Source organism: Echeneis naucrates, chromosome 16 (assembly GCF_900963305.1).
Source record: "Echeneis naucrates chromosome 16, fEcheNa1.1, whole genome shotgun sequence".
Classification (NCBI taxonomy): domain Eukaryota; kingdom Metazoa; phylum Chordata; class Actinopteri; order Carangiformes; family Echeneidae; genus Echeneis; species Echeneis naucrates.
Window position 1 is genome coordinate 13,602,617 of NC_042526.1, and position 21,825 is coordinate 13,624,441.

General features: G+C 42.5%; 1 protein-coding gene across 1 annotated transcript; it reads left to right on the top strand.

Moving 5' to 3' along the window:
* The first annotated feature begins 11,667 nt into the window (after positions 1-11,667).
* LOC115056242 (transient receptor potential cation channel subfamily M member 1-like) lies at positions 11,668-20,713 on the top strand. Its single transcript, XM_029522532.1, has 7 exons — positions 11,668-11,795; positions 18,055-18,131; positions 18,827-19,022; positions 19,257-19,470; positions 19,786-19,910; positions 20,014-20,185; positions 20,535-20,713. Exons 1-7 carry the CDS (start codon positions 11,724-11,726, stop codon positions 20,711-20,713), a joined length of 1,035 nt encoding a protein of 344 aa, XP_029378392.1. The 5' UTR covers positions 11,668-11,723.
* The last annotated feature ends 1,112 nt before the right edge of the window (positions 20,714-21,825 follow it).

Consider the following 21,825-nt stretch of genomic DNA (forward strand, 5'->3'; position numbering starts at 1 on the left):
AAAGTCATGCATGACTTCATGCATGTATTATGAGGAACTGCTTTTAGCAGACAGGGCACATGATTTCAAGGAATGATGGCAGTAATTACTGCTCTCAGCCAAGAAGCCGTCCGACACACAACAACCTGTAAAACTACAGTGTATCGTATTCACATGAATTAAACAAGCATTAATGGTTTTAATTGGCACGGCGCTGGTAGGTGAATTTTGTTACCTTAACACAGAGTTTCCTGACCTCATGCAGATTTAAGACCAACATGGAAATAGTTTTCTAATCCTCATCTAACACACAGCAAGAAAGCAATAAGCATGTTTCCCCTAATAGTGAATTATTAATAGTTTAATCTCCTAAAGCCCTCAGTGGCTTTGAGCATAGAAAGTGTTCACATTAACAAGGTCAGACAATCATATGTTCAGCCCACACACGTTTCATTGACAGCTTGAAGACTGAAAGCTGTTCACGCTGAGGAAACATACAGAACGGTAATGAGGTATCAGCGGTCTATGTATGTGTGTGCATTGACGATAACATGCAAGGAAGTGGTCTGACATAAAACCACCAATGGTCGTGTGCATGGATGAAAGAAAGAATATAATGTTTTAATCAGTGAGCAGATATGTGGACTTTGCTACCTTGAGACAGAGCTATGTCACCTGGCTCTAAATGTTTCAAGCCCAGTGTGCAATGAGATAGCAGTGGCCTGCATAGGTATGTGTAGTTAAGATAGCATGCAGTCCGGGGCAGTTTGTACACACGCCGCCATCCCAATGCCCTTCTTGAAAAACAACTTGTAAGCTGAGACTGAGAGGTAGAAGAGGAAGCACAGTAAAGCTCTGCAGGGCACCTTGCAGGAAGGCGGTGGAGACTGAGAGGGGTCGCTGCATCAGTTCACAGAAGGGTGGGAGGTGTTGTCGAAGACAGAGTTCAGTTTGGTCGTCATCCTCCCTCTGCCTTTGCCTCCAGGCTGTCCATGTTCAGCCACACAAACAGAGGCAGCCTTTTTCGCCACAATGTTAATCCTGCCTGCCTCCCCCGCCTTGGTGCTGCCTCCCGAGCACGCCACTACAAAGAACAGTGCTGCCCAACACTCATTGATAGAACACGCCGAATTGTCTGTTGCATAATATGGCAGAAGAGCCTCCTCAAGTGAAGCGGTCATAACACGTGACGTGAAAGTGACGACTGCTGTGCGTGCAGAGCTGAGTTCATAGCTAAAATCCACGTCACTCACTTGACCCTCGGCCGATGCTGAGCCATTACTATGTAATGCCGTTATTGTCCCTTCACATCACAGCATGGTGGCTTTGTACACGCCACACAATACAGCTCAAAAGAGCAAAGCGAGGCGGGCACAGTGCTGTTTTTGGACCCATTTGCTGGTCAGTATAGTGGCCCTTTTCAGAATGCATTGATCAGTGCAGTAGCTGGGGAAGGATATGCCTCACGGGCACTGGTGAGGGGAACTGACTGAGGTGCACCATTCAGCTCAGCGGGGAGTCCGCAGGCGCTGCATTAACTCGCTGAGCTGATGGAATAGGGATGAGGAAATCTTTTCTAAGGCCATTCAGCGGAAGCACTGAGATGGCATCTTATCCACAAAGAATGAACCCTGACCAAGTTACAGTAAACAACACTGCAGACGCTGCAACACAACACCAACTGGCCTGATGACTTGAGATAGACATTAAGCTGGCTGCTGGCTACTTGATCATTCAGTCTGTGATTATTAAATATTGCCCAGAGCAAAAGCCTGCTGCATCTGAGCGACAGGCTAAACCCCAGATATCCAGGATGCATCACTGCAAGAGGCACAAAAGCAGCAGATCTATATTTCATGCTTGCTTGAAAAGTGACTGAAATGGTAAGCCAATTGAAATGATTTGTGTTGAAGGCTCATTTGATGAAATTGCTCTGTCATATCTATATCTCCATATGACAAGTATTTGGCACTGAGTGGCTTATGCTTCCAGATAATTTTATACCTTCTTCAGTGCAGCTACATGGACAGACAGACAGACAGATAGATAGACAGACAGACAGACAGATAGATAGACAGACAGACAGATAGATAGACAGACAGACAGATAGATAGATATTTGCCCTCATTCGCCCTCTGTAAGTCCATTTTGATGTAACTGACTTTGACTGCCTTAAAAAGTGTGTCATGCATTTCCCAATCTCCTCTTTAAGTTTAGTGGGCTTCGGCTGAGATCACCGTGTGTGGCTGTTTGTGTGCCGGTTCTGGGCCCGCTGAGTGGAAACAGAGCGGAGTCTGTATGCGCTGCTGCAGCACATTTAAAGTCCGTGTGGTGCACAGTGAGTTCAAAGTGGGAAAAAGGGAGGGAGGCTGAATTTCAAAACACAGGATTTCCAAAGAGGCAGTCTTACACCACATGCTTGTTTTCGCCGCCTCGACCGGAGTGTGCTCCGGAGTCACCGGGTTCACCAGTGGGCGAGGCTCCACGCAGACTGGAGCGGCTCGGGACGCGGACCAGACCGGGCTGACCGCTGGGTGGACGGGGGGGGGGGGGGGGGGGGGGCATGACGGGGCAACGAGTGAGTGAAAGAAACGCCACGGAAGAAGTTGCTGCGTCTCTCTCTCCACCTTCTAAACTCCCACCGTCGGCTCCCAGCAGTAAAGGCACCGGCCGTCTGCAGGGGACTCACGGCTGTTTATCCTCGGATGACCCCGATGCCGAAGCGAGAACATCCCGTTCCCGGGTTATTAATAGCGCTCCTTGCGTCACCAAACTGTGGCGGAGCGTTTCGCTAGACACGCAACGGAGCCGCAAACTATGCCAGCAACACATTCTCCTCCAAAGCAAACACGGCCATTAAATAGGTAGTCATCATCCTCCAGCAGCTGTCTGAGGCTCCTCTTGCAGCCAATGTGATCGCCACTTGTATGTGTTACACAAGTTGTTACTAAGGTGGTGAGAGCTGACAGCAGCTCCGCTCAGTGCGCGGTGATCCGGCGCTTTGGACTCTAACTGAGGGGCGGTGGATTTGTGTTTATGTGCATGAGTCAGTCTTTCAGAGGAAAAAAAATTAAAATAAATTATATATATATATATATATATATATATATATGTGTGTGTGTGTATAAAAATGCACACAAGAATGCATAGTACAATTTTGTAGGCCCAACAATCCAGCACAGTGTTTGGATTGGAGAGCAGCCAGTGTTGTATAGCCTACAATGTTCAATAAGCCATATGTTAACTCCCTGCCCCCCCCCCCCACCAGTCTTGGAGCCAAGTGAGACTGGAGCTTCAGTGCCTGGCCTGCATAGCTCCAAGGGGAGAGGAGGAGGGAGAGGTGGGAGGAGAGTTTCTGTTGCTATGTTCTCTGGGAGTCTCCTATCTGGAGGATCTCTGGGCAGGCTGATTTTGAGGGCTGACATGGCAGTGTTGTATGTAGGTCAGCAACAATAAAACAACCAAAGGCAGCCACAGAGTGCACCATAGGAGAGGTGTTTGTGTTACTGCACGCAGAAGGACTGGACCGCCCGGGACACTGCCTCACCCAGTCTGTGCAGCCGGTCATGCAGGAGGCTCTGACGTTTTCCAGTTTCACCCCACGTGCAGGCACGGCACCCACAACACCTGCTTTCCAAAGCACGAGGGCCGAGGCGTTCACCTTTGGGTGATGTATGATTTCAGATGCCAAATGAAACATCCTGTGGAATTATTGGAAGTATTATGTGTGTGCGTGGCAAAAGCTTTGGGTGTAGAAAAATTAATACAGCTGAAATAAAGAAACTCAGCAAAAGGAGTTTTTCTCTCTCTCTATTTCACACACACTACATCAGCTGGATGTGTTTCCTCATATGCCATGAAAATAATTAACCCTCAGGACGTCTCATTCATGATTATGACATAGATTTGGAGCTCACTGGTCCATCCCTGGCTTTGGAAACAAAAACAAACACAATCTGTTGGTGAAGTCCATGGAATACAGTCGAATGTAAGTCAGCCTGGAGGAAAATGTCTTCTGTCATCTTCTGTTTCCAAGCTTGGGAATGAATTACATTTATACACGATCTTTTCTGAGCTGAGTTTCAACTTGAAAACAGTGAATTGTTGATTTTGAGGGCCCAATCAAAAATAAAGTAGGTTTAAAGTCGCATTTGTGCTGTTTCTCATGTTTCTGTTTAATGTCAGCTTATGTCTCTGTCAAACCCTTCCTTCCTGTGTGGGTGTAAGAATACAGCCTGTTTGTGAGGGAAGCGATGTGATTTGCACAGACATTAAAGAAAGACACATTTGTACGAGGTGCCCAAAATGAGAGCACAACGATGCTTGCATTAAAACCTCAGACTAACTTTGGGACCTTGGGATTCCTAAGCTGTGAAAGATGTCTGGGTACACAACATGCATGCATGTTGGAGTGTGGGTTCATGGCCACTAAGAGGATATAACTTGGGTGGTTCAATAACTGGTGCCATAAATTTCATTTCAGACCAATCTGACTATATTCACAGTCACAGCTGACGAGGTTTTCTTCAACAACACATCTCTAGTTTAAAGGGGCAACATAACAGACTGACTAGATTCAATCATTTCAGTCTTCAACTGGGTCTTTAAAGATTTGTCTCCCCCAGCAGCCCCAACCGATTACCTTACTGCTGTTTGCTTAGTCTCCCACCACCATCTGTGTTTCAGATCATCCAAGGCAGTTCTAATTACAGTCACAGCCAAGAGCCCATAGATAATGACAATGCTGCTATGATCAGCAGGATTAGACAGGTGCTTGTCGACGTGCTTTGACTTGGGCTTTTACGCTCATCAACAGACCCTGGACAATCAATGGGAAGACAAGAACCTCGGTGACTCTTTGTCTCCTGCTATCAGAGCAATTTCTTCTCCAACAGAGCTGTCTTTTCTTTTCCATGTCACCATTGTCTTGTTGTGTCTTTTCTAGTTAACTCCAGCAGGTAACCCTAACCCTAACCCTAACCCTAACCCTTGCAGTAAAGTGGTCAATGTAAATAAGCAGAACACCCCCCCAAGAAAAAAAATATAAATAAATAAAAATCCATCAATGGAAATAAATGGAGCTTAACAAGTTTAGGCAAGCATTTTGTACAAGTGACCCAAATGGCTGTGTTGGAAAGGAGAAAATGTGTTGCCTCTGATGCACCACATATATATACAGGGAGAGGTTCTGTATGTTATCAGAATATACAGTGAAAGAAGAGTAACAAAAGAAGACGGACAGTTTAGTTCATCAGACAGTAAGATGACGTTCCAAAACAAGAACAGGAAGGGAGCTTTAAATGATGAACCAGCACAGCCTGAAACCAGCTGCTGAATTAGGGAAAAAGTTACGTCTAATTTAGGGTTGACAAAACTTGAAATATTCATTATTTGTTTGTTTTGCGCTTTCACTTCAGTCCTCCAAAATTTGAGATGTTCGTCATCTATTACTCTCATGTTTACACCAGTTGTGTAAACATGATAATTATTGTTGCCGTTTTTGCAATTCTATTTAATGATAGCAGTCTTTTAAATGCCTATGATGTCGTCACATCGGCCTGTTTATCTTAGAAGGTAATCTGTTATAATTAAACCAAACATCCTTATTTAATTGTATTTTGCAGTAACATTTATATATGCACAGTGATTCAAGAAGTTCAGTTAGTTTTTCCTGCTATAGCTATCAACAATTATGAAGTGGGAAGGCAGGATTTAACCTTCGTTATTGTAGTGTAATTGAGCTTCCATTGACTGGCCCCAGTGGCGGTGGATTCATTAGTCAGTCATATGCACACACTTGACCTGTTTGTAGTACATGTGCAAAAGCCAGAGGCTGGTATTGCTCAGTGGTCACACAATAACATTCACATGAACAAAGCAACGCATAGTTGTGTATTCTAGTGTAGTTTTTTGCAAAAAAAAAAAAAAAAAAAAAAAAGAGACTTTCTCTGGCAGGTGACTGCTTTGTGTGTGCGCGTGTATTTATTTATATATATATATATATATATGACAAGCACGCACACACACATTAACTTCAAATATTTAATGTATGCATGTCTACATCGTCTTTATGTTTTCGTCTGGAATAGTCAGAGCTCGTGACTTTCTCATGCCACATAATACTGTGTTTTATGTATGACCTAGTCATAGAAACATCTCTGGGGATTATCCAGAACTAGCGTAGCATTAACAGCAGCCTGTGGCTTAGATGGAGCCCTGAAAATATTGACTGTTTTTGGCGTGTAATGCTCAGTAATCCCACTCAGTGCAGAGAGTAATCAAACAGGCACAGCAATGACTATTGATTTTCTTAGTTTACATCTGATCCTCACATTCATTTACATATAGCTATCAAACTGTGGTTGTCATCTGAAAGGAAAGCTTTATCATGTGGCTTCGGTTCCTGGTACAAAAGTGTTGAACAGCATTTTTGTGCTGTTTTGGCTGTCTAGCTGTCTGTTTCTAGAGTGTTAATTCAGGGAAGTTCAAATATTTCTCAGAATACATGGCAGTCCACAAAATAGTCTGGGAACGTGTGGGTTAGAGAGTGTGTGACTCCTACATCTGGTTGTTTGGTTTTTGGACTATACGTTGATTCTGGAAGTTTATGCAGCTGAGCGCAGGACTCAACACCCCCTGCTGGGGCTTATGTCCTCTCCCCCCTGACGGCACAGATATTGTTATGAAAATGTCTTAAACTTCTCTGATCAGAGCACTGAACCAGTGTTCAGTTCAGTATGGCATATTGTGAAACAGAGTTAGTGGTTCAAGTAACATCCTCCATGTCAAGAGAGCTGCTGTTTTATAACCCCACTGCCGCATATGGATTGCCTGTTAACCTTTGTGTGGGCCCCAGGTCAGCGTTAGAAATGCTTTTCGCCAGCATGTGCACGCCGAGCAGCCGAATAGAGATATAAAAAATGGGCAACTGATTAGCCGCTCCAACAGGACATTCAGGAAATGCATATTTCCCAAAGGGACAAGTTTCCAGGAATAGTTTTGCTGTTGGTGTGCAACGAGCTAGGCAGTGAGCAGAAGGAGAAGAACTGGGTGTGCACACGTGCCCTGCTGTTGACCAGAGAAGTTGTTGCTGCCACACGCAGCTCTATAGTCTGCCTCTTTCCTGTCCACTTCCTTAAAATCCGTTTTGTGCTGACAGTGTAGTACGGAGAGACCACTCCTCCAAACATATGCCTTATCGTCAGTGTTATCCTCATAAGCTCCAACCTTCGCGGAGACCTGCGGCTCAGCATGCCTGCCGGTGCAGTTTTTACCCCTCACCCCATTTTTATCCCCTGTTGAGCTTCAGACGTTGCAAACATCCATTTTCTGACATTAGCGGATTCCAGTGAGACTTCACACTCTGCAGCTCTGAGATGTGACCCAGAGGGGACTTCCTCCTTCACATACCTTCTGCACATATATCATTTTCATTACATCCGCCCAAAAAGAGGTTCAAAGGACAAAATTACTATTTTGACGAGAAGAACTCGTGTTCAGCTTTATCCTGATAAGAAAAGTTACAGAAAGCATTGACTTCCTGTCATATTGTTATACACAGTCATTAGAGGGTTAGACTGTTGAACTAGATTTTATTGGAGTTGCACACGAACTGTAGTTTGGCTTCTGACCAGACAGTGCACACAATAGAAAAGCACGTTCATAGTAGATAGGTGATAGGCAGCACGTATACAGATAAACAAATGTACAAAACCATTGTATATTTGGTACAAAGATTATTAATCATAATAACAAGCTGTCTTCACGTATAAGACGCAAAATCGTGATTAAAAAAAACAATTTATAAAATGAACAGTTTGAATGAATGCAGTTATGTCAGTGACATAAGAATGACACGCTCTGCACAGACACCACCAGCACAGTCTATCATATAATTACGAGAGTCGTGTTTAACAGGATAAACATAGAGCAGGTTTGTAAATGATATGGTGTATGAGTAGACAATATGTGTACGTTCAAGCCAAGACATAATCTGCAATATCAACTGAAAAATAGATTATTAGCTGCGTTTTGTTTCAACTTCTGCTGACTAGCAGCTGTGAGCGACAGTTACAGACGGTGAATGGTGAAAAAGTGTAAAACTAGTGCAGACAGAAAAGAGCTAGTAAACTGACTCCGCCATCTAACTAACATTGGCAGATCTACGCAATGTTTAAGTGCGCCACTATTAACCGCATAATTCTTTAATGAGTCCTTTTGTCGGGTTTGTGGAGTTCAAGTCAAGTCAACTGTGTCCCGTCTAGCAAGTGGTTATTATGTGGGGAACTCAGGGTGCTATCGCTGAGAGCTGAGAGGACATGTCCAGACATAACCCACCGTTGCCTATATCCTGTCCTCAAGTCCAGGCACTATTCGGTCAGTCAAGACACATGAAATGTCGGTAGACACACATCCTCGTCTTCGCATGCAATGTAGTGTTTCTGTAACCCATCCATCCATTTTTAACCTGTCTGTGGAGCTGTGGAGCTGCTGTTATCAGGAGTGTGTTTGCCCTTCCCCTGCAGTACTGAGGGACCGAACACACCTGAAGCGCAGAAGTCTCAGGTGAGGGTGTAGTCTGTTTCCCTTAGCAACCAAAAGAAACACTGGCTGTTCCCCCACTCACCCTTTTGTTGTTTTGTCAATGCAGGCCATTGCAGATCAGCTTGATTAAAAAAAAACTAAACAAAACCAGAAGCTGCATACCCTGGAATCGAGGCAGACGTAGACGCCTTTGTTTGTTGTTTTTCAAAACCCGCAGGTTTCTGCAGAACACTTGTTCAGTACTTTTAAATGTTTGGGTTTCCCTGCCAGGGGTGGTGCCTGGAGGCGCTTCACGGGGACAAAGACAGCACACCACAGCTCAGTTGAACTGCACTAAGCGAGACATGTCCCCTCCGCTGAATGGTGTCTCCTTCCAGAGTATCACATGTGGAAGTCGTTTCAGCCTAACCTGCTTTCCAGCTGTTGACTTTATCCCATCTGGCTGGAAGAGGCCAAATTAGTCACATGAGACATTTACAAATGATCATGTAAGACAACTGATCTTAATGCAAGGCAGGAGCAACGAACACAAAAGAAGAAAATGAATCAGTTCACCATTTTTGTTTTGCGGTGCCTTTGCAGATTTTTGCACCTGGTTCTGGCTGCAGTAAATGGCCTGACCTTGAGACAACCTCCAAGAAAAGCTGGTCGTATTAAAGCACAAAGCACTTCTTCCAGTCAGTCTGTGACCCCATGACCAGAGCAGCGCACAGCTCCCCAGGACACACAGGAGATCACAGAGCGCCCTCTGATGGCTGATGTTGGACATTACAAGACGGAAAGAAAAAGGAGCCCAGAGGGATTTGTTACTCACAGCTGAGGGTTTATAGTACACAGTGAAACTACTACAGCCTTTATATGACTTCATTAAAGCTACCACATTCGCCTGGACAAACAATTTCATTTGCCATCAAACTATTTGAGCCAACTGAACCAGGAATAATTATCTAAAGAGGGATTTTCCACTTTCAGCAGTCTTAAAAGCAGCCACTTCCCTCTGCCGACCGCAGCCTGATTCACTTTAGATCTCACCTATGCAGAGTGATCACAGCACTGCAGTGTGTCATGTTTTTTTGTGGGTTCCACCTTAAGGGGTCAAAGACTGGGCGAACAGATCCATTCATATCAGCAGTCCAACGCCTTAAAAATCAAAACCACCAACCACCATTTTCAGCAATAACATGAACTAACATGTTAAGAAGTCTGGATGTTCAAATTTAGCTACAGGTGATTCTTAAAATTGTACATAACTTGCTTTCACGTTATATTGTAGGGATGTGAATATTTGTCCGAGGAAACTTACCCATCACCTGTTTTTGATACCAGGGTGGGTGCTGACTTTCTCAGAACATTTATTTATTCATTCATTTTCCTCGCACAACACGCTTTGAAATTAGCGGCCCGTCCTCACTTCCACTTTACTCTCTTGGAGACAAATAATCTCTTGCACCTTCTCTTGGACGCAAATAATCTCTTCGACTGACACATGCAAAGCTACCAACAGATGATAAAGCTCATTTGTGTCTGCTTACAGGGAGAAATTACGCATTATCCATTCTGAGATGCAGACAGACAACAAGTCTGGCTGCAATGGAGTATGGAAAAAAGGAAGACACTCCATTCATGGTTGGTGCTAATTTTCTCCAACCTCATGAAAACATCTGACTTTCTTCACTGACCAGGTATAGTTGTATCCTGAAGCTCCTGCCAGCAATATGTCATAGAGAGTATGCTTAGAGGTTTTATCCAGCAGATTAGGAGATTAGTTACCTCCTTGCTTCTCTTCCATGTAGGTTTTCTATAGCTTAGGTTGCTACAATTTCTGACATTCCTCCACAGGACACGAGGGCTGTGTTTGCTATCTGCTCTGCCTTCTCTGCTGAGCTGATATTCTATTGGGAAAATTGTCAAACGCTTGAGTCTATTTTTATTTGACAGTTTTTAATGTTGCCATGGAAATTTTCCTTCTCCTATACAGCTCCTTTTAGTAACCAGCAGAGGGAGTTGCTGGATATAATTTGTCCATCTAAATGTGTCTTGTTTTCCATCATTTTCAGATCTGTGAAAATGAAAACGTCTTCCTTTTGTACCATTATGTAATTAACACTCAGGTTAAGACTAGGATGCAGCGGTTGAGGTGCGACACATCACAACTTCTTTTAATTTCAACATTCAGGAAAAGAAAAGACTCAAAATGGCAGTGAAAACAGATTCCACCTGTTTCTGAAGTGATAAATTCAGTATGAAAGGAACACAGATGTTTTCTGCTTTTAAGGTTTTTTGTTTTTTTTTTTTAGTTTCCAAACTACGACCATAAATACAATATTTATTTCGCTTTCTCAAAGCAAAGCGGTATGAGGCCATAATAGTTTTATTTTCCATTACTTTTGTCTTCATGTAGTTATGTAACAGGTCAAACTCTTCACAATACTTAACAAAAAAGCTGCTGTAGATTTGTGATACTACTTAATGTGCAACAAAACTACACTTCAAAAGCGGCTATCAAGTGGAAATGAGAGATTATCTGTCTGGCATTACTCTCCAATGATAGATAGTAACAAGGCTATAGAGCATTTAGCCCTGGTGTTAAATAAGAGCTGTTTGAATGAGCGAATGAGATAGAATTTGTCTCGAGGAAAGTCTGTGTTGTTTGTGCATGTGCATACCTTTGTGTTTGCACACCGATGTGCTCATATCTGTCCCCGTCAGACACGCTGAGCCTCATCTGGAGGGACAACCTTTGGCTTTCTGCTGGCTAACTTTAGCCTCACAGTCTCTCTAAGCCTTTTTTGGGGTTGTGGTGTCCCAAAGTAGATTTACCTCCAATAACCATTTATTAAATCTCTATCCATTAGACTCTGAGGCTTCGTAAGAGCCGGCTGCATTAAGCCTGATTATAGGATGCCCGGCAGAGGAAAAGGGTCTATGTGTCAAGTGTGTCATCGAGTGATTTATATCCCTGGCTGGGATCTCTGTCTTGTCAGTCATGAGTAAGCTGTGGACAGGAGAGAGAAGCACTGAAACCTTCAAATGGTGAAACTTAGATACTCGTCGCAGATAAAGCCAGAGGTTGTTGGCATTGTGGGTATCTAGGGTTTCTGTCTGTCTCTAATGTTGATGCTGCTGCTGAACCCTGACCTGTTGCTGCTGTCCAAGGATCCCTGTCTAAGACAGTTTGACTTGAATTCTCGGTCTTCAACATGGACACCAAGGGGCCGAGTGGTACCTTTAAAAGGTCCTCCCTCAAACGCAGCACATCTGGCTCGCAGAAGGTAAGAGGAAGCCTGTTGTGCTATCTCTCATTCAACAGGTGATTTGGTGTTACCTCTGAAAGTTGGCTCCAACCTGGAGGGGTTTCATTTGTTAACAGAAATTTGTTTTATGATAACGCAGTCGTATTTCTTGAATTATAGTCATCTCAGAATGTAAATAATGTAAATAATGAGAACTGTTATTGCTTTTCATAAACTTTTGAAATATATAGCACCCTTAGGATTATTCTGACAATTACTTGTGCTGCACAGCTTGTGTCACATGGACCCATGACTACGGCCAGAGTCCATATTAGAATCTGACCAATGATTTTGCAATCTCTGTGTCTGGCATAATGACATGCATCATTCAGGACTGCATGATGTATACTGGTGAGCACACGGTCTGCACTCCCAGCCCCTTTACTGTTAAGTGGTGTTGGAAGCTGAGCAGCCGCTTGCTCCTTTGCGGCAGTTTAATCCTTCATAATGGCCCAGTATGGACGGCCGTGGACATGACAGATTAAATACTTTCATGTCTTTCTAAAGTCTGCTTTCATGTGATTAACACTCTCCTGTTAACGTGTCCTTGAAAGCAAGAAAGATACGATTTTATATACGAGCATGCCTACCAGTCCCAAGATCTGCCAGGATTAGACACACACACACACACACAGGCATACTCTCTCACACACCACAAACTAACTCACTCGTTGTCAGTTTTTTGGATACAGTGATAAAAATATAAAAAACACAGAAAGCATTTTTAATCTGTCCTTTGCAAATAACATATAGTCCACATCCATAATCGCCATCAAAACGCCATAGTTGTTGTTTACCATGTGGCTAAATCAGCTTGATGTATCATTCAACAGTTTATCTGATGCTGACATCCTTAGCAGAAATGGATTTTTATACATTAAAGCAGGCAGTATTTGTTGAGATTAATATTCTTTGCGTAATCCACCGCATTTTTATGTGAGGTTTTACTCTGTAAAGCAATCAGAAATGTTGTGGCTCTCATCCGAGCGGCACTAGATTTTTTAATGAGATTGGCAATGTTGCTAAATATAAACTCATTGTTTGCACCGACCACACGTCTGACACATACCTTTACCCCTTTTTGTGATCATACGTATTTGCCATGTTGTAACGTCAGTCTTTATCCATGGATTTATCTGCTTTATTTAAAAGATAGGTTTGTACTTGTGCTACATTATTCACAGCAGGTCATGAAGGATTTTTTTTTTTTTTTTTCAGAAAAAAGTCAATATTACCTGAAATAGTTTGGATGGATGACTCTTTGACCTGATTCAAATGTGATAGTCATGTGATATTGTGGAATAAATAAATTTAAGTCAAATTTATCTGAGTCCTGCCCACCACCAGCTGATTCTACTGACCTTGACCCTCCTTTACTAAGAAACTGTGGCTTATTGCTCAATCCTGAGGAAAGAAAAGACCTGAAAGCCTTTCTGTGGCTTGATCAGTACGGCAAAATACAGAGTTTTTTGCGCAGACCTCTGGAAAACAAAAGTAACTAAGTAAACACCATGAAAGCATCAATTCAATCAGTAAAAGCACAATATAAAAAATTTGCAAATGCGAAATCATGTGATTGTGTAATATAAGAACCTCGGTCAAGAGAAGGGAGGACCAAACTCTAAGACTCAGGTCAGGATTAAGCACACATGCCTGGGGCACAGAGCCAGGACTGAAACCAGAACTTCAGTCTGTGTGAAGTTTCTTAAAGTAAAGAAAAATTCAGCTAAATTTGTGGGAATTTCCAATGTGGCAACCTTTTGCAAGCAAAGAAGAACTAAATAGATTTTTGCATTATTTAAGTATTAGTTTTATGAATTAGACCAAATTGATATCATAAAAACTAATTTAAAAGATTTAACTTTGTTATTTGGTCAGTAAACATCCCATACAATTGGGCAGACAGTCATACTTATTTGTCACAATGCATATTTATTTTCCTTTCTTTGCTTCTTTTTTTTATATTACATGCAACAGAAACATAATAAGTCCATTATTACATCGATGTGTGACCTGCTGTAAAACCGTATTATTTTATTTTAGAAAATATTTGGTATCTTTTTCAGTAAGACTTTTCTTTGGGGAAAAACAATATAAAACAGTGTCTTTAAAACATGTCTTATGACTCCCTCAACTCTCAGGGATAATCAGTAACATGTTGGGCTCATGTGATGGCTAACTGGATTTTCAAACCCAGAAGGACAATGAGCGCATTTATAAACAGGGCTGACTGAAAACAGTTAGCGTCACAGTCAATGCAAATTTCCCCATCCAGCTCCTGTAACTCGAGTTGTGTCTTTGCCCCAAAAAGATCCTTCCCCTCAAGTGAAAATTCGTAAAAGGCAGATTGTTTTTTGGTCCACGTGGGATTGAGTCTGGGATGATTTTTTTTTTAGACAGTAATATGGGTTTCCTTCTTGTCACGTCGCATCAAACTCTAACAATGTCGCCTTACAATGCTGAGCAATTAGGTGCTTGAATCTGCAACCCTGGTGACATCACATTCCTTATTGGACCCCCAAATCCTTTCTGATCCATTTCTCATGTCTGATGAGGCTTCATTCATTCATCTTCTACCACTTATCCATTTCCGGGTCGCAGGGTGTCCTGGAGCCAATCCCAGCTCACACTGGGTGAGGGCGGGGTCACCCTGGAAAGGTCACCAGTCCATTACAGAGCCAACACACAGGGACAGACAGAGACACTCACACTCAGACCTACGGACAATTTAGAGTCACCAATTAACCCAAACACGATGTCTTTGGACGGTGGGAGGAAACCCATGCAAGCACGAGGAGAACACCGCACAGAAAGGCCGCAGGCCCAAGAACCGAAGCTGCAACCTTCTTTTATTGTGGGGCAACAGTGCTAATCACTAAACACTGTGTTGCCCCTGATGAGGTTTCCCTTGTGTGAAATTCAGTGGATTAAATGAAAAATTCACACACACACACTTTAACACATTTAGCTCTTACTCGGCTTTGCAAAGCAAAGAATTCAAATGCTTGTAAAATACATTGAGGCAGACCAGGTCAGATGAATAGTCCATGTAATTGTAGCTGAACTGTAACAAATTTGCTGTGATTTAGCTGCTCACTAAGCTGTGGGTCAGGAGACCAAGGCCATGTGATTCAAGTGCAAAAAGGCATGAATGTATGGCACACAAAGTATGTGGCCTCTAGGTGTCTTGACAAATAAAAAGATGATATTTGGAACATTAGGGGACTGGTAGAAGTTCTAACTTGTGGCATGTCCTTTTTTTTTTTTGGACTTAAAGGAAAAGCGTCATTGCATCACTATAGCTAATTAGCATTCTTCTCAGCAGTCCAGCACTTTTCATTTTCATCCAACACAGTTGTCTTTTGTTCTGAACAATCATTTCCTGCACATTGGAATGAATGTTGTTTATTGTTCTGAGGCTTGTCTTAAGTCTGGTTAATTTGTTTGGTGTGACACAGTCTGATCCTGCACTATATCTAATTCTTTGAGGTTTTCGATGTTAAGTGCTCAGAGGCAGCTCTTAACTAGGCGGCCAGTTGCTGACTGGATTTTGGTTTTAATTGCTGTGCTTAATGAGTTTAAGTAAGCTGAAATAACTGCGTCATACCGGCCTCTCTTCTGGAAAAGTGCTTTGTTTCATTCAGCTATAATTAACAGCGGCCCATGTGCATTTTTTCCTCTTTTTAGTGGAGCAGGACCAAAAGGGGGAAGATGGGGGCATGTTAGTTTTCTCTCCCACTCTGTCTTTCTGAGTCATCAACCATCAACTCTTTTTCACTGAGAGTTACACTCAGGCTCAAAACTACTGGCTTCAACCATAAAAGGAGAGATTATCAAACCATTTCACAAGAGGGAGGTTTTAAATGAATGTCCAAATGTCTACTACATTGTACCTTTTTAACTCCATCCCAGTTCGACTAATGGCTCCCTCTAGTAACTATTTAAGCATGCACCTAAAAGTCCAAAATAACTTAAATATTTTAAACTAAATTATCATATTAAATCCATGGGTAATAATCATCATAAGTAGAAATGTAAACTCCCTTTTGAGTTTTAAAAGTTAAAATGTTTAAATATCAAACTGCAGTTCATAGGCCAAACGTAATTTTTAAAAACAGTAACATTTAATTTCCGACTGCTGTGGGGTCATACCACATTGTAAATGCAAATCCACTTAACACTGCCAAAAAAAAAAAAAAAAAAAAACAAGATTAAGAAAATATTGAATAGCTTGTCTGTTGAGTTTTCTTTCCCCCCACAAAAACAAGGTGGGTGGAAATACAGATTAACTGCAATTAGCATTGACTGACCTTGCCCCCAACTGGAGATGAGGCATGTCTTAACAAGGCGCCTTCCAAAAGAATGCCTGCATCCAATTCTCTCAATTATGCAAATTGGGTTGAAATCAAAGTAGTTGGAGGGGGTGAAAATTTCAGATGAAAAGTTGGGGAGCCTCTGAACGAGTCTGAGGTCCGCTCACTTTGGCTATTCTGGTTCGTCTGTCTTCTCTCACAAGCTAAGATCTTCCACACTATGAAGTGAACACAAAGAAAGGAGTCTGAACAAATTGGGAGATTAGGGGCCAGTTATCAAAGTAGATTTATTGTGCCTTGTTCAAGCGAAGGATGAAAATACCCTGTGGGCATGGAGAAGGGGGTCATGGGACTCCCAAAAGGATTACCTTGAACTGGAGTCATGAGACTTGGGCGAACAAAGACCCTGCTCACATGCTCATCATATTAACTGGCCCTCATAAAGTGAAGAAGTTTCATGTCCCTGTGGGATTCAATGAGAGCACTTGACTGGAAGCACAGCACCAGAGGAAAGCTCTGGTTGAGGAGCCGCAGACCGCAGCTCTCTGGGCTTAATCTCCAGCAGCCTTAGAGGGAGGAATTCACCACTCGGATACAGGAGTATATGTAAGTGTACCTTCTACGACGGAAACTTTATTTCATCCCTTTTATGGGAGCATTAGATATATCTGATGCTCATATGTGAATTTTGGGGCTGAATGTGAGCAGGGTAGCTCTGTAATAAGAGCTGTGTGTGCTTAATGATGCATGACAACACTGAGACGGACAACTGTTGAGGCAAGAAGGACATTTTTGCAAAAACTCAAAGGTGACTGATAATATTAGTAATTCTGTTTAAATTGTTCTAATGTAAATTCGCAATGTCAACATTTGAAACAGGGAAATGCAAAAATAGCACTAAATGGTTTTAAAATATAATTCTGTGGATTTTCAAAACCAGTTATATTTCCAGACATTACTTAGTGATTAAAATTAGTAAGATAAGCTATGAACAAATGACAATATTAAAATAAACCCTCAATAAGCTGGTAAGAATCTGACTTTACAAACAAACGATATAGAGGTCCAACAAAATGCAAGTCTATGTTTTATGTTTCACAACATTTTTCATTCATTCTAGATACACACACTGAAAATGTCCCACTTGACCTCAATGCTTCTTTGCTTTTACACAGAACATGACGGAGAGTCCAAGATAGTTTTTGGTGCCCCAGCCGCCCCCCTGCAGTTCCTCCTGCTGGGGCCGAGGCCATTTGTGCCAATGAATAGAGTGTGAGAGAAAGAGAGAGAGAGCTACAGCGAAAACAGTGACTGTACTGTGTTATGGTCACTTGTGGTCACAAGATTTCATTACAGTTAATCTATGGTCTTTCATTTACACTCATATGACTTTGGTATCAGAGGTTGGGTTAAACAGAATCTATGAATGCCATTAATCATTTCGCTGCGCTGGGAGCAAAGAGATTTGCTTCCAGCGCAGTTTTAATTGGGCTTCCACTGTCAACAATGGCCCTCAGAGAAACTTTGCTTTGAACTGAAGTTATTTTTGCTCAGTCCTGGAAAAAGATCAGACAGCAATGTGATGCTTTTTTTCAGCGGCTGCTGATCAAACACGAACACACAATAAAAGGTGTCACAGTTATTAGTCGTCATCAACAGTGCAAGAAGAGGAGCAGCAGAACAGGCTCAGCCTCACTGTGGCTTCACTGATGGTGTTTGTCTCAGCAGGAATATTTCCACTTCAGCTGTCTTCTTGGTTATTTTGGGGGGGGTTCTTGGGATGTAAAAGGTCATTGTCCTCTGGCAAAAATTGCCCCACAATGAGTGAAATTCTCAGATATGAGAAAGGGTGAATCTCCTGTGACCCAGATAACGGCATCTTAACATATTTCAGTTTTTGCTAATTTTCTCCTTTCTTTTTACAGGCGCAGAGAGCCTGGATTGAGAGGACCTTTGTCAAAAGAGAATGTGTTCACATATTTCCCAGCAAAGACCCGACCAGGTAATTAATATCATTTTCTATGTTCTTTGGTCTTGTGTTTAACATGCGGCCCTAACTTGCAGCTATGCCATTATCATTTCCTATAAGAGACAACTTTTATAACATGACAAATCATTTATGTCAAATTTTGCCCAAACTGATTGACAGTTGCTCCTTTGTCTCAGAAATAAAATAAGAATATTCCATAAAAAGACAGTGACGGTGTTTACACTGCAAAAGAACTTGAAGAATTGTCGACTGGGCCTTTGCTCATAGAAAGTTTTAATTTGGTAAATTCATACATAAATAACTCTACATTCATGAATGATCATTTAACTAAGTCATGAATAATTTGTCCTTATGTATGAGTGCAGGGTATCACACAGAAGAAAATGAATTTGGCAGTGTGTTGTTTGATACGATAACTGAGCTCTGAGAACAGACAGAGAAGTGCAACCTTTTGTTCATCCAGGCACATCTCCCAGAAACAGACACAATCACAGAAGAGCCCGCACAATATATGTTTCAAAGAAAAGATACAAAACAACAGTCATTCCCTTTTAGTCAGACCCTCACTGGATAGTATATTGCTCAGGGATTCCCATGAATAACCAAACCAGGTTTTAAGCTTAGAAATCAGAGACGGGGCCACGCAGACAGACGGCCACCAGAACTGATGTGCCAACTGAGAGATTCTTGTTCTGTGATCTATGTAGATGTGCCTGTGGTCAGCTGACAACGCAGCACGTGGCCATTCCTCCCGGTGCCAACTCAGTGGAGGAAGCAAACCAGCTGGTGCATATTGACACGCCGAAGGATAAATGGACTGTGATCAAATACACCAGAACGTACCCAACAGATGCCTATGGCATTATCGAGTTTCAGGGTGGAGGATTCATCAACAAGGCCATGGTGAGTCTCTATTGAAAAGTGAGGCCAATGTTGGCGTAACGGGTCATTTAAGACATTTTAACCACATGATGGAACAGATTGAATGTGATGTTGATGTGATGATGTTCTTCGTTTTTTTTTTTTTTTTTGTTTTTTTTTTTACATCTGATTCTTTTAAAATATTTACAGCTTACAACAGAAAAAACAGCATGGTTTGATTTGAAATAATTCCATTGTTCTGACATACTGTTCCAGTATATTCGGGTCTCCTACGACACCAAACCTGACAATCTGCTGCATTTGATGGTGAAGGATTGGCAGCTAGAGCTGCCTACATTGCTCATCTCTGTTCATGGAGGTCTCCAGAATTTTGACCTCCAACCCAAACTCAAGCAAGTCTTTGGCAAAGGTCTGATCAAAGCTGCTGTCACCACTGGAGCCTGGATCTTCACGGGTGGAGTCAACACGGGTAAACATTGACGGTTCAGAATAATGCTTTTAATGTTCCCTTAACAAATAACAATTTGTGACATTAGAAGATTACCATTGCTCTAAAATGTCATTACATAATACGTATTCTGCAATTTCCTAGGGGAGATTTGGCCAACCTATTGTCACAGGTTTAAGCACTATAATTAAAGCTTTTGTGGAGAAACTAATTGCAAATGAAAACTGTGTGCATGCCGTGTGCAGTAAACACTGTGTCACATCACGTAGCCCCATTTAGCAGTTCACTTGAAAGAGACATTATCCATGAGGCTGTATTTTCCTTTTTGCAATTTAGGGGTGATTCGTCATGTTGGAGATGCCTTAAAAGACCATTCCTCCAAGTCACGAGGGAAGGTGTGTGCAATAGGAATTGCTCCGTGGGGAATCCTGGAAAACAAGGAAGATCTCATCGGAAAAGACGTGAGAACATTTGCAGCTGGATTTATTTTTCCTGGAAAGAGTTGATTTTCTACTAATATTCCAGCTTGAAACATTTCAAACTAATGGCTTTATCCCTTTCCAGGTGACCAGACCCTACCAGACGATGGGAAACCCGCTGAGCAAACTGGCTGTGCTCAACAACAGCCACTCACACTTCATTCTGACCGACAACGGCACGTGTGGGAAATACGGCTCTGAGGTCAAACTACGCCGGCTGCTAGAGAAGCACATCTCCCTGCAGAAAATCAACACCCGTGAGTAACACAGCGCACCCGCAGACGCCATCAAATACACTCCATCCTTCATGGTGTGTGAATGTGGGCCAGTCTTGTTGCACTTGTGGGTGGAGATCTCCTCTGTGACCTGTGGGCTTCCCTTTGTCATCCTATGCCTGGAGCTTGGATAAGGCAGGGACAGCAAAGGGATGCTCAGCTGTCACCACTGACTTCACCACCCTCCTCCCTCCTGTGGCTTTGCCTGTTGACTCATCACATCGACGCGCTCTGCTTCAACATTTCATTGTCAAAGTCCTGTCAGGTGACACGTCAGTGACAAATGTATAGGTGAGCTTCAAGGACCGAAAGTTTTCTCTGTGTTTTCCAGGTTTGGGTCAGGGGGTGCCCTTGGTGTGCTTGATTGTGGAGGGAGGTCCCAATGTCATCTCAATCGCCCTGGAGAGTCTGAGAGATGAGCCTCCTATCCCTGTGGTGGTGTGTGACGGCAGCGGCCGAGCTTCTGACATCATTTCCTTCGCGCATAAATTCTCAGAGGACGGAGGGTGAGAGTTTAGATGATGTGCCCATGTCTTTATTTCTGTTATTTTTCTGATGGAAAGTGGAAACGTCAATCTAAAAAATATATATATATATTTTTTTATTTCCAGCCTAGTTAATGATGATGTCAGAGACCAACTGTTGGTTACAATTCAGAAGACTTTCAATTACACCAAAGGCCAATCACAGCAGATCCTGCTCATGGTCATGGAGTGCATGAAGAAAAGGGAACTGGTAAGTATGAGAATAGAATACAAGTGTTCGGTAGGATGTGAAAATCTTTGGGCTCCTTGTCTTTCACAGATATCTTGTATTTGATAATAATATGCCTGTGTGGATCAATAAATAATATTTGAGCTGTGAAACATCTGGTTTCCATCGTCATTCATCCATCCCACTCTGTGTCTGTGTATTCCCATTAACATATTGAATAAACATAATCCCCACAAGCTGCCTGTCATTTCTCCTCCTTGTTATGGTCACGTGTGCCCATGTCATGTAATCCAGGTCATCCGTAGCTTTTCTGAAGATCACCATCAGTGCTCGCGTTTAAGTGGTGCTGCTGTATGTAAACAATGGAGTTAAGCTATAAATTGTGAAGCACACACCCTGGTAAGAGTTTTCACGGATAAATCCCAGAGTTTTCTCCAGCATTTTTTGCCGGAGACCCAGCTACATAAATAGGGGTGACATTTGCGCTTCTTCAGCAGATTTCCGAAGGCGTAAGTGACGTGATTAATAGTTTGCAATACCAAGCATACATAATCTCCAGACTCTATACAACTGGGTGGGAAAGATCAGAGCCCAGCACTGCTTGCTTAGCGGAGGCTCTTACCTCCTCTATTCACAGCAAACATGCCACACACAGATGGAAGAGAGGATGCATCTCCCTAATCCTCAGTCAGGTTCCTCTCTCTCCATGCTGCCCAGGCTTTTTATCAGTATCCAGAGTACTATCACTTCACCAAAGACTCTACATCCTCTATCCCTCATGTATTAGGCTGCCTAATGCCCCAACACACTCAGATAAGCAACTTAAACTGCTTTTTCAAAGATCATACCAGCGCGGCCCCCCCCCCGTACCATTTAGCTCTCACTGATATCCGACTTGGGCAATGTGA

What these genes read in the sequence shown, in the direction of transcription:
- LOC115056242 (XM_029522532.1), top strand. Translation starts at nt 11,724, where the DNA reads ATGGACACCAAGGGGCCGAGTGGTACCTTTAAAAGGTCCTCCCTCAAA. An exon ending in CACGGGTGGAGTCAACACGG is followed by an intron (nt 19,471 to 19,785) that starts GTAAACATTGAC and finishes TTTGCAATTTAG; the next exon opens with GGGTGATTCGTCATGTTGGA. An exon ending in AAGATCTCATCGGAAAAGAC is followed by an intron (nt 19,911 to 20,013) that starts GTGAGAACATTT and finishes ATCCCTTTCCAG; the next exon opens with GTGACCAGACCCTACCAGAC.